The following is a 12,929-nucleotide window of genomic DNA, read 5'->3' on the forward strand; positions in this document are numbered from 1 at the left end:
AAACTGGGATGTTTTTCCCCTGGAAAGCTGGATGTTAAATATTCCTAGCTCACCATTGCCTTGAGTTCCCCCATACAAGCTATGTGGCTGATGCTTAGTCAGGGCTTACAAATGTTTTGTTCCCTCAATAAGCCCATGGAAGCAGAGCTTGGGAGATGAGTGGCAGGCTGGAAGGAAGGAGGGGAAGATGAGTGGAAAATTGGAAGGGTGGTGGGATGGAGGAAGAGAGGGAAGAGAGAGTGGATGGTCACCAGGTAAAAGGTAGAAGCTGGCTGGGTGATCCTGAGGCTGCTTACAGACTAGGGCGAGAGCAAGGCTGTTGTCTCCTGAGGACTCTGGACAAGTGCCCATGCTGCATGTCTGTTCTCACCCCAAATTCTGAGTCTTCCCTGAGTTTCCAGTTCACTCTGTGAACACAGATTTCTGTCTTTAAAATCTAGACAATGCAGTTTCAAGGAAAACTAAGATTCCTGCTGGGACAGAAGAAGAAAGCACCTTCAGGAACAGTCCTGCCCCCACAGCTCTCACTGTTCTGCACTGTGGTGCCTGTCCTGCTGCCCTCCACCACCGAGATGAAAATGAAGAGCGCATATCTGCGGGTGAAGCACAGGGCAGACGTGGCAGCCATGACAGACACACGGTAAGAATTGACTGCATCCAGTGTACCAGGGAGCCTTTGGCCTGGCATCTCCTGAGCCACCTCCCCCACACACTTGGTTTCCAGAGAGGCAGCTGCACCTTTTTGGGCCATTGCAAGAGGTGGCACTCAGCCTGCAGCCCCTTCCTGACCCCGGTATATCTGGGGCCCCTTGGGACAGTACCTTCAAGCTCCATGTGATGGGTGGCCCACGCTCACCTCACATCCATCCCTGCCCTGAGGTCCCCAGTTAGAAGCTGGGAACTGGAGACTCCATCTGTCTGGTCCCTTATGGGCTCCCTCCTGACCCAGGTCCAGTGACCAGTCAGTGGCTCAGCCTTGGCCTTGGTCTTGATCCCTCAGCCTGAAGTTCCTCTTGGAGAGTTCTTCATGTCTTGCCCAAGCACCTGTCTGATTTTCCACTTCACAGGGGTGTACAGACTGAGTAGGAAGAAGGCTTGGCAGGCCAGTAACTCAGCGAGCTAAGCTGGGTTTGAACCTGCTTCAGCCTAAACACAATTTGTCTAAGTTGCACAGACCCCAAGACAGGAGACTTGCCATCACACAGTCCAGACGTGTCATTCAGGGGAGCAACTAGCAGACTCTGCCCTACTGACACAAATCCTACAAACCCTACCTTCTTCCCCTGGTGCATGGTTGCTCTGAGCATGATTTCCAGATATTTCTCAATCCAGATGACTTTTCAGGAATATTCACAACAGATCAGCAATGCAGTCTGGATACAGTGGTCTCCTTGTTCATTCTGAGCACTCTAACTTTAGTAACACCATCACTGACAGCAGACTTGCCCTGATTCTTTAAGCTGCAGGTCTATTAGACCTGTATGTCCCGGGCTTTAGTTTGGCTTTTGGTTCCACCTGTACCCCTCATCTCTTTTTAACATTAAATCTCATTTGTCAGATTCAAACCTGGGACAGCCCTGACAGCCCTGCATGGATCCCCACCCTCTGCACAGGCTACTTTGACCTGCCTGCCTCTGTTTTCCATGGAAGCTGCTTGCCCTTTGGGTGCTAGATGCCAGGCCTGTTGTACACCTGATGTCTGCATGCCCTCACTGCAGGAGTACCCATTTGATGCTGGTGGTTCCCTTAGGGCGTGGGAGTCCACCCACTTCTGCGACACAACTCGCCCTCACCTTCCCTAAGCTCCATGTAGACAGCAGGATCATGGGAGGTCTCCCTGTGTGGCTCCACACTCATTGTCCTCCTTATCTGCATTCCTGCACGTGCTCAGGCCCTCTACCTGGTCTGCAACTGGAGCCTGCCCTCACTGCCTTGTGGTGTGCATGGTGGATGGAGCTGATCTCTGAGTCAGAATACTGAGAAAAGCAGACCTCCTAGAATCAAGAATGTCTAGAGACATTCTAGAATCAAATTCATGTTTTTAAAGACATAACATACACAATATGAAAGGAAAAACAACACTAAGGGAAGAAGGTTCAAGGATAGGTGGCAAGGCCAATGCCAGAGCTTCATGCCTGCCAGGTTGGACCCCACCCTTGTAGAACTCAGGGTATAGGACTCCGCAGCTGCCAGGTGGGTCCTGCTTAGTGCCCTTAATGCCCTGCACCTTTACTCATGGAGTTTTCTGTTTTTAAAGCTGATTTGGCTGTTTTTAACCTGAGACACAGTGAGCCTATGTGGTTTTCCCACCCTAACATCAAACTGAGGAGTGTTCTAAGCAGCCTTCTCCAGCTGGGCCCAGGTAGGAAGTGCCAGGCAGGCAGAGTGTAGGTCACTGGTCCCGGACTGCTCTTTCTGCTCTGGATGCCTGCCCTGCCTTCCCTGGGCTTGGGAGGCACCAGCTTCACATCAGGTGGGGTGAATAAGAGTAGGGAGGGCAGAGAATGTAGGCCCCACCTTACCCCAGCATTGAAAACATCACCTGCTCTGAACCAAGTTTAAAGCTGATCTGCAGTATCTACCCCTTGGCCGGCCATTCACATTGAGTGCAGCAACACAGGGCCAAGCTGGAGGCAGCAGCTCCTATGGGAGGGAAGATGAAGTGGTCAGGGGAGGGAACACACAACAAGTGATTGTAGAAAGCGTGCTGTTGCTCACAGTGGTCCTTGCTGGCGTTGTCACAGGCTGTTGCTCTTCCTTTCTCCGGGAACTTGTTGCATGTTTTTCCAGATTTCTTTCCAAACTCAATTCAAAGGTTGAGGACATAGCTCAGTGGTGCAGCACCTGGATTCTATTCCTAACACCAAAAGGGGAGAAAGAAAAAATCCCAACAAAACAAAAACCCAGATCAGTATTAGCCACAATTTTGTGACTATCCACAGACACACACAATGGCTTAAATGGGATTTTTACCTTACCTCCCCAGCAGAGGCCTCTGGACTCCCTGCAGACTCTACCCCCCCCACCCCCCCGCCCCTCACCATGCATGGAAAGGTCAGTCAAATAGACAGGAATTAAACCCAACTCTGGTACTCCTAGTAGGGCAACACCAGGCAAAACTCTTTCTAGTTCTCAAAAATAAAGTAGAAGCCATTAGAATGATTCAAGATTGTATCTGTGTAACACATGTACACTTCCTTAGTGGTTCATCCTTCATGGAGACTTCTTAGAACACAAGAGCTGACCATCTTGTTTGGGCTGACCAGGAAAACACAGGCTCTAAAAACTACCTTATATGCACATCTACATTCTGAAGCAAATTCTTTTGCATTTTATTGGCCCACAGAGTGACATGCTTGAGAATTTTCAGGAAATCTGTAACCAAGAAGACTTTGCAAGCTATAAAGACTTGAAAAGTACGAGCCAGAGTTTCTACCTTGGCCTCTCAGGCAAACAAGCCAGAAACGCTGGGCATCATGAATTCCTCCCACCAGTTATTTGCCTATGATCTGTTCTTTACAGGGCAAAATCGACCATGAGTGTGTGTGAATCAGAACTTCCTGGAAAACCCAGCTACTTAACAGGTACTGTTTAAAGTTTCAAATTTCATTTTTTCTAAATGGACAAAATGGGCTTTTGTCTCTTGGACATCTCTTCCATGTCCCCTCTCCCCATACTTTGCAGAAATCCTGAGTATTCCAGGGAAATGTCACGTGGGAGGGGTGTCATAGGGTCTGTCCCACAGAGGACAGCACCTGTTCTTGTCACCCAAGTCCTTTTTCCCTTCTTAAATCCTAACAGGAAGGAACAATGGTGAAAATGGCATCTCAGTGTTCAGGGCACAAACAGACGCCGGTCACTGGGCCCGGGTTCCAGTCAGAGCTCGGTGCCCCTGTCTCAGGGGCATGGATCTAATCCTGGATTCCAAGGGGGTCACAGCGTAAGTGGTGCCATGTTACCCACCCCTTGCTGGAGTCATCATGAGGTCACTGTGAGGGGAGGAGCCCAGATTCCTCCCAGTGCTCCACTGTTGTCCCAGCTTGGATAGCATCCACAATCTCTCTGTCCCTCCTGCAGGCCACTTGCCTGCCCCACCTCAAGGTGTGCCATTCTGTCCTGACCAGCTAGCATCCCTTCCAAGACTAGATGCTGCATGTCATCCTAGTCAGTGTGTCCCATCACAGAGGAGTCAATCTGAAGTGCACAGTGTTGTGTTGGTCTGCATTTCAGTGTTATAGCCCCTGTACTCCCCCAGCATTTGCTGTGACCAGTGTGGCTGAGGCCTCCCTGAGAAGTGGCTTCTTCCTGCAAGCCATTGCCCTCTGATCCCCATCAGGACCTGGGTAAGGGGGTGCGAGGGGTGGGGTGTATTGAGAGGAAGTTCTGTACTGCCTGGATGGCTGCCAGAAGCTGAAAGGGACATTGAGGCTTTGGTCTGGCTTACAGCTGCCCAGTAGATTTAGCCAGTGTTATCCTTGCCCCATACCATGTCTCAGTCCCTCTGTCCTATGTCCATCTTCTCTCTGCAGGAACAGGGAAGAAACAGAACAGGACAGGATGCTGAGTGGCTCCACAGGAGGGAGGACACGGAGGGAGGCACACATGTACAATTGCCACTCAGAGATGCCAGTACCTGGGAGGTTCCCAAACTGGATGATGGAAAAGTGTGGACAGGATGGCAGCACCAAGCTAAAGCCACTGCCAGGCAGGAATGAGCCCCTCTCCGTGTGCACCTCTTCCCTGGGCTCCTTCATACCGCACCCGGGCACTGAGGGCACATTCAGTACTAGCAGCATGGCTACCTTCAGAAATCCTCCAGGCCATGTTCCCAGTGCCTATTGTGGCCGGATGAGCAGAGCCTGGCGGGACATTTATCAGGGCCAGGTGCCTCTATCCTCCTGTGGCACTGGAATGCAGTGCTTCACCCCTGGGGGCCACTGCACAGAGGATGTAAAGCCTCCAGGTCGGCCGATGCCCTCAGGTGCCCCATGCAATCCTGTGCTGCCTCTGGAGGTACCAATCAAGATGGAAAATGACTCTGGGTCAGAGGACACAGCAGAAGGTTGCACCCCTAGCCAAGTGTGGCTGGGAGCCAGTGATATCACCAAGAGACATTTGGTCACTTTCCCCACCAGGATGCACCTGAAAGCAGAGCCAGACTGCGGACACCAGGTCTACAACCAGCCCCTCAGCTTAGGCATGCTGGCAACACACCCTCAGAGCAGGGTCACTGCTGGGCCCTGCCGGGAACTGGGCCCATTCTACCCTGTGCAAAGCTCCTGCCTGGAGCTGGGGCCTACCCGTCACCTCTGCACCCTGGGCAACAGTGAGTGCAGGGCACCGGAGGTAGCACCCATGGTCAAGCGTGAGCCCCTAGACTCTCCCCCATGGGCCGTGACTGGCCAGGGTACAGTGCCTGGGGTCTTCCCCAAAAATGCTTCTGCCCTGCAGGTTCCACCCAGAACCCCTGAAACTCCTTTTCTGCTGTAGAGCTGCTGCCACACATTCCAGAAACCACTTGCATCCACACACTCACCCAGCTCCTGTCCTGCACAGTGCTCTGAGTCAGTTTGAGGCCACCTAAGTATGGAGATAGACAGGGTAATACCCTGTTCCTTCCAGAAACCTCACTTTTCCATGGCCTGAAGACAGCTTTGGGATGTCTCTGTCTCTGGCACATCCTGCAGTGGGGCTCACAGCATCAGGCAGTGGGCACAGCACACAGGGCAGCAGAGGACAGAGCAAGAGGCCATGCCACCCTGCCTGACTGCGAGATGCAGTGCTTTCCAGTGAGGGCCCCACCCTCGCCCTATGAAGATTTAGGTGTCTGGGGCTGGGGATTTAGCTCAGCGGCATAAGTGCCTACTTTGCAAGCGCACGGTCATGAGTTTGATCCCTGGTACCCATAAAAAGAAAGATTTAGGTGTCTAATATGCCTTAAAAATTGTAATGGGAGGCAATTCACTCACGTGGTAGGAAACAAATTCAATGTGTGCCTCAGAAAGGAAGGTTGCCACACTTACCCTCAAGGTGGCTCACAGCTGGTAGCACAGCTTAGGGTCTCCCCATGCGTGTTTTGCCCTGGTTAGTGCAGGGCCCATGAACAGAGGGAGCCAGAAGCAAAGCTCTGGGTCCTGCTGCAGCAGCCACCCACCTACATTCCCAGGGTCTTGGGTGTGGCAGGAGCCTGCGGGGCTGGGACTTTCGCTTCACCCCCTCATCTCTTCAGCAGTACTTTCCCCATAACCTGTGGCTTTGGAGCGCCAGGGCTCAGCCCGTTTACGGTGGATTTCATTAGGCAGATACATGTATGCCTTGTCACAACTCAAGCCCCTGAGCAGCCAGACTTTCAGGAAGACTCACGGTGGGCCCAAGAGGGAGCTGAGGGTGCACACCAGGCACAGGTTCAAAGGCTGGTCATTCAGGGCCTCCCCACCTCTGCCTAGACCACAGCAGCCTTCAGAAGTGGGACAGGTGCTATGCTGTCATGGGTGTGACACACACATCTTCCACCTCCTCCATCATCTCCCTCACTAAAGCAGGAATTGGGATGGTGTCCCAGGCCTGGAAGCTGGGACCTGCCTCACCTCTCTTCCCTTCCTGCTGGCCCAGGGTCCACTTAGACTCCAGTTTCTTTGAAAACACAACTGACATCTACTCTCTGGACATTTATGGACTGAACCCTAAGGGGTGGATTTCAGACTCATCCTTCCTTCCTTCTCAGCTGTAACCCAGTGCACCACTCTGGAGTGTGGCGAGCCCTCTATGCACTGAGACCTGATGTACCTCCCAGAAGGCATGGCCAAGTTCATGTATCATTGTGTGCTCCCTCTCCGGCGGGCTGGCCTGCATCCCTAGCCTGAGACAGCATCAGCATCTCAGTCTTTCTTTTCAGGACAAGGACAGAGGGCACAGCAGATCAATAGCACAGTATCTGTATAACATGTCCAGCACTGCATGCATGTAACATGTCTGGTACTGTGCTGTGTGACATGTCTTGCATTGTACATGCATAGCATGACTGGCAGTGCAGGCATGTACTGTGTCTGGAGGGTTGGGAAGTGGAAAAACAGACCAGGGAGATGGAATTAACAGACTTCCTTGCACATCTGCCAAGGCTAGCCGTGTGACCAAAGGAGAGCTAGAGATATGCAAAGCCAGAGACTCCTGCTGGCTGGACCACTCTACCTGCCCTGCCCCAGCCTTTCAAATGCACCTCATCTGCGTGCCCTGCTGGGGAGGGTAACCCAGGACAAGCCACGAACTACTTGCAAGCCATGCTTGGTGAACACTGAGCTAGGCATCTGGACCTGAGCTCTGCAGGCTAGGATGCCACATTATACCACAGCCCTTAAACACACAGGGCCAGGGCTACATCCATGCAGTAGACCCCCAGATCTGCATTTCTGTGGTTAGGTATTATGTGCCTCCTGCAAACTGGTGTAGGAAAGTGATGGGGCATGCTGCAGCTGTGGTCACTTCCACAGGGTCATTCTCAGTACTAACTCCAGGCGAACGCTCTTCTGTGGTGTATAGCTTTTGCCTAAATAACTGAATATCAAAATCAAATATAATGTAGAGTGTGCCAAAGGGAGGGTAAATACAAATTACATTTTATATGTTACAGTGGATACTGCAAGAAGAAATTTCTCAGAGGCCATACCGGCCCAGTGAAGTCTTAAGCAGATATTACAGAGCAGCTCTTTGTGCTATTTTCTCAGTGCCTTTAACAGAGCTTCCGGATATATTTCTTTTTTAAAAAGGAGGTTCAGATATATGTCTTATACTGTGGTTTGTATTAAATTTTCAGAATTGGTATAAAAAAATTACATGTTCATTATGTGCTTGTTGGACTGGGACTGTCTACTTGATTTTCCACATGAAGTCACCTTATCTCCTCAGAGCTATGTTGGATTTAATCTGAAGCACCCCCGCACCATTAGGCAGAGGCAGTAGTCAAAGCAGAATTGCTGGACCAAAGATCACTGGAGGAGGAAATGTCACCTGCACCCCCCTTGGTCCTTTCAGGATACTTCAGACCAGAACTATCCTGTAGGAATAATGAAGATAGAGCTGGGTGCTCTGGGGACCAGATCACAGGATATGGGTGTCAGGTCAAATTTCCCCCTTTACAGCCCCTGTGCCTCATCTGCTGCTGTTGGTAGCCAATAAAGAGGAAGCCATACATCTTCGGCATCCCCCCTTTCAGGGAACACTGTCAACAACCACTCATGTAAAACCAGGTCAGTACCCAACATGCTTCAGAGATAGGCAGAGGGAGGGCTGTCAGGCCAGTTCAGCTGCTCAACACCCAACCCCTGCTGCTGCCAGCCTCTGACTTATGGGGACTGGATATCTAAATTGGCCTGATCTATCATCTCCCTGCCTTCTCTGGACAAATGTGGGAGAAAACCTCTGATTTTCTCCATTGACACAGTGAATGTCCTCACCATGTGCTTGTGGGGTACCATAACAAGCTGCCTGGTAGGGCTGCCTCTTTGGAGTCACCCTCCCAACACCTGGTTGTTGACTTCTACAGGGTGAAATGTGAATTTCATTCATTTACTTGTCACTGTCCATTGAGTCCCTGCTGTGTAAACACATGTGAAAGCACAGATCAGGACTGCCCCAAATTTGTACAAGTACAATGTGTGCACCCATATGTGCATGAGCATTAAGGAGGGGTGCAGACAACTACCAACCTCAGGAAACCCATACATTCTGTAACACAAAGGGGACAGGTGAGAGTGGTCCAGGTGTTGAGAGTGCTTTAATGGCAGAGGTAGGAATGGCTGGAGCTAAAGGGCTGAGGGAGGAAAGGATACACATGGAAGGAAGGCAGAAGTTGTAGGGAAGTGAAGTTGGGACTTCGTCATCTGTTGGGGAAAGGCAAAGCAGATCCTAAAACAAAATGCACTACAGGCAAGCTGCTTCAGTCTAGACACCCAGCCCCTAGACAATCTAAGCAATTGGTTGCTACACAAAAGTGGTGTCATGTGACATTACTCTGTCAAATGTATAAATAACCACCCCTAGGATGGTTGAGCAGCTCCTTTCTGCCTCTCCAGAAAGAAGTCACCTGACTTGAGTTTTCACCTCTTTTCTATTTCTCATCCTCCTGCCATCCATGGCTCCCTCCCCCCATCCCACCCCGCCCCGCTCCATCCCACTGCCCTGGGTACAGCTAGAGCTGCCCAGATGCTACAAGGAGGCAGTTGGTTTGAAGGAACCTGACAGGATTGGGTAGAAGCCTCGTCTGTGGATCAAAAGCCCCAGGATGGCTGGGGTGGAGCAAGGTCTGAGGGGGACTAGCCAGCTCGTTTTTCTATACCTGGAGCCACCATTCTTGCTGTGCTTATTTGCACTTAGGGTTAGTTTACAGGTGTTTTTATATCCTAGACAGCAAAGTCTGGGCAGTTACAGGTATTCTAGTGTTTTTTTCTCTGCCAGTAGCTTGTGCTTACCTTTAGGAATACTTTTCTTATGTAATACAATAGTATAATTTTTTTTTTTTTGGTGGTTGGGGGGTGAACCCAGGTCCTTTTCACAGAGCTGCATCCTTAGCCCTTTTAAAAGTTTGTGTTTTTTTTTCAAACAGGATATTACTAGGTCTTTAAGTTACTCAGCTTGGGGTTGAACTTTTAGTCCACCTGTGTTGGGAGCTGCTGAGCTAGTGATTGTTCATGGGGACAGAGATGAAAACATAAATACCTGAACAGGAGTGCCTCAAGGGCATGGAGCGCCTGTGAAATGCCATCAGGGCATGGAGTACTGGAGGTGAACAGGTGTTCCAGTCCCAAGAACACAGGGCGGAAGAAGCAAACTAAGCGAAGGGGTGTCATAGGACAAGTTTATAAATAAATGCACTGCAGTGGGTTAGCAGTCTCTTCCTCCCATCTGGAAGAAAGGCTCTGCCTGACCCCAGCTTTCTGTCCTTATCTTTATGTTATCATCCTGTCATCATTCTTCCCCCCAGGAACTTAGAGAGCTCTCACAACACTGATATATGGTACCCAAAGAGGGGCCAGGGAAAGCCGAAGTAGCAGGTAGGAGACACTTCTCAATGAGCATGCACAAGGGGAGAAACTGCAGAGATAGTGAATTAGGTATTCAACCTGGGGAAAGAGAAAGAAAGAGAGAGAGTGAGGTCAGCCAGAGAAGCAAACAGGTTCGTTAGGGACATAGAAAGAAACGGGTCCACTAGGGCCAGGGAGAGAAAAGCAGGTCCACCAGGATCACAGAGAAAGAAGCAGGTTCACTGGGGCCAGAAAGAAAGACGATATGCTGAATTTAGCAAGTTTTAAACATGGGGCAAACAGTTCTCAAAGAACATGTATATAGAAATGATTTATACAGATGTTTATAAAAATATTGCTATAGAAATGTTTCAATTTCTGTATTTACTTTGTGGATTTGTTTTTAAAAGCATTTTCCTGGTCAGACAGTCACAACAGAATTGGCTCAGAGCACTACTTTAAAGACAGGTCCTACACAGAAGGGAGACGGCAAAATAGTCGCCAGCCTTCTCCCTCCCCAGCACAGCACAGTCTCTCTGATTCTGCTCAGTCAGATGAGGAAGGAGTGGTGAAGGGTGGGAAAAAGCCTTCCACGCCAGAGGACTGTCTCCTAGCAAATTCTATTTTACAGCGCCCGGTAAATTTAGTTGAGATTTGACTTTGATTTGACATGAGATTTGACTTTTCGGCTTGGAAAAGATTTGTTGTATCATAGGATGAAAATGTCTTCCCTCTCTCCCTTACAATTAGCATTAAAGGAAGCCATTGCAAAAGATCTTTTCATCAGAGACAATGCCTTTGCTGCCATGAATCATCTATTTATTTTTGAATTGCAAGTCTATGAGCAGAATAAAATAACTGCTACAAAGGCTTGGTGTGAACTTCCCTCAAAGGATGAGACATCCCTTGATCTGACCTCCATTCATCAGCGTCTTGATAAATCTTTTCAGGATTTTGTGGCATGCTTATTGCAGGCTAGTGGGAAATTATAAGTGATACAGCAGGTAATAAGTTGATGGTTTGGCAGTTCGAATTTGAGGATGCAAATAAATCATGTTAAGAGGCTTTAAGGGCCCATAAGAAATGGGCCACACTGGCTGGGGTGATTAAAATGTGTCCTGATCTTGGCCCCTCAACATGGGTGGAGGGCTGCCTTTGCAGCAGCTATTACTCAGATTATTCACTCACAGTCTGGAAACAAGTTCCTCTAACAAAACCTATTTGTATAAGGTGTAGACAAGGATATCCTTGGGCAAAGTCATGCAAATCTAAAACTAATGTGGACAGTCAACCTATTTCAGGAAACGGGCTTGGGGCTCTCGCTCTGGCCCTGCCACACAGTGACAGCACTTTCCCTAATTTCTCCCCACCCTTCCCCTCCAGTGACAAGCTCATCTCTGACCTCTGGCAGACAGTGGAGGCTGGGACCTTAGTCCCTCCTCCAGATTTGTATTACCTTTTGAAAGGGAATTCCAAGTTATTCTTACAGGAGTCTATGGACCTTTGCCTCCTGGAACAGTGGGTCTCTTGCTAGGCTGGAGCAGTCTCATTTTAAAAGGTCTTCAGGTGTCACCTAGTGTCACTAACCACTGACTACACCAGGGAAATCAAGGTTATGATTCAATCTATTCAAAACACTATTCAGGTCATGCCCAACCCTTGAACTGCTCCATTAGTCACTCTTCCTCTAATAAAGATTGGGAAATTTACAAGTAAGGGAAAGGGGATCCACAGATTTTGGGCCCTCCAATATATTAGATTCAACAGATTAAACAAGATCATCCCGAGACAGAATTGAATAAGGAAGGAAAAATTAAAGGGCTTTTAGACACAGGTTATTGCCCAACACCACTGGCCTATGGCATGGCCTCTGGATGTGGCAACTAGGATCTACATGGGGTAGGCAGTGTTTCTCACCCTAGAAGTGCTAAATTACTAACCTGGAGGAATGCTGAAGGCCATTCTGGATATTGCCTACTTTGTCCTCCCCTACACACCCATCAATCTATGGAGTCATGATGCAAAGTGCAAAAGATTACTGTTCCTTTTTGTTGTTTCAGCAAAAGTGGTCATGACAGTTCTCGTCCTCTTGATGAACTGCATCAGTGAACTTTCTTGGTGTTATTATCATTATCCTCCAGAAAAATTAATTTAATTTTCTTCCTTTGCATCTTTTGTTTTCCCTTGTAAAAGAAACATCTTCATGCTGGACAATGGAAAGGACCTAGACTGCAACTCACTTGGGGTAGAGGGTATGCTTGTGTTTTTCCAGAAAATGCTGAATGGCCTATCTGGGTGCCAGAGCATGCTGTCCAGTTCTATCATGATCTCAGACCCAGAGAAGAAACTGATCCCACCGTCCAAAAATCTGATAATATTGATGCCTCGGAGACTAAGGCACAATGGAAAGACAAGGATGGGGCTGGGCCTGAACTGGGGCTAATCAAAGGAATGGTAACAAAAAAGTAGGAGCTGAGGTCTGAATAAGGTGATAAAGTGTATAGAGATAACTGAACTGAGAGCAACATGAAACAAAGGGGCACAGAAGTTACTGGTATTCTTAAAACAAAATATAATAAAAATATATATTAATTTAGATAAAAGCTTAAGAGATCTCTGCTGACTTACAACAAAATCTGAAGTATACTCATAGTTATAAATTCCTAAAATTGTAAAAATGATATAATTGGGTTAAAAATGTATTACCAGTTGGTCAAAATAATATCAAAATGGGTCTTCTCAGAAGCCATCAGACATTTTCTAAGGTAACTAAAGGGGACTTTTGGGCTTAGAAAACATTGGTTATGGTTCTTTTAGTGAATAAAGGAGCAGCTGCCTGAGAAAAATTCCAGCCTTTGTTCATTAATAGGATGCCACAATGATCTCCATATCCTTATGATAGGTACCCTAATA

At 48.6% G+C, this 12,929-nt stretch overlaps 1 protein-coding gene across 2 annotated transcripts in view; it reads left to right on the plus strand.

Annotated features, from left to right (window-relative positions):
* Ahrr (aryl hydrocarbon receptor repressor) overlaps positions 1-7,837 on the plus strand; it is a 105,821-nt gene extending 97,984 nt beyond the window's left edge. For both annotated transcript variants that reach the window (XM_013140927.2, XM_063257906.1), the window contains 4 exons: positions 441-640; positions 3,523-3,584; positions 3,802-3,940; positions 4,530-7,837. In XM_013140927.2, coding sequence (XP_012996381.2) covers positions 441-640; positions 3,523-3,584; positions 3,802-3,940; positions 4,530-5,490 — 1,362 coding nt within the window. In that variant the 3' untranslated portion in view covers positions 5,491-7,837. The remainder of the gene's footprint in view (positions 1-440; positions 641-3,522; positions 3,585-3,801; positions 3,941-4,529) is intronic.
* Positions 7,838-12,929: the final 5,092 nt, after the last annotated feature.

The sequence above is a fragment of the Cavia porcellus genome, unplaced genomic scaffold (assembly GCF_034190915.1).
Source record: "Cavia porcellus strain 051 isolate PalLab524CR breed Dunkin Hartley unplaced genomic scaffold, mCavPor4.1 scaffold_11, whole genome shotgun sequence".
Classification (NCBI taxonomy): domain Eukaryota; kingdom Metazoa; phylum Chordata; class Mammalia; order Rodentia; family Caviidae; genus Cavia; species Cavia porcellus.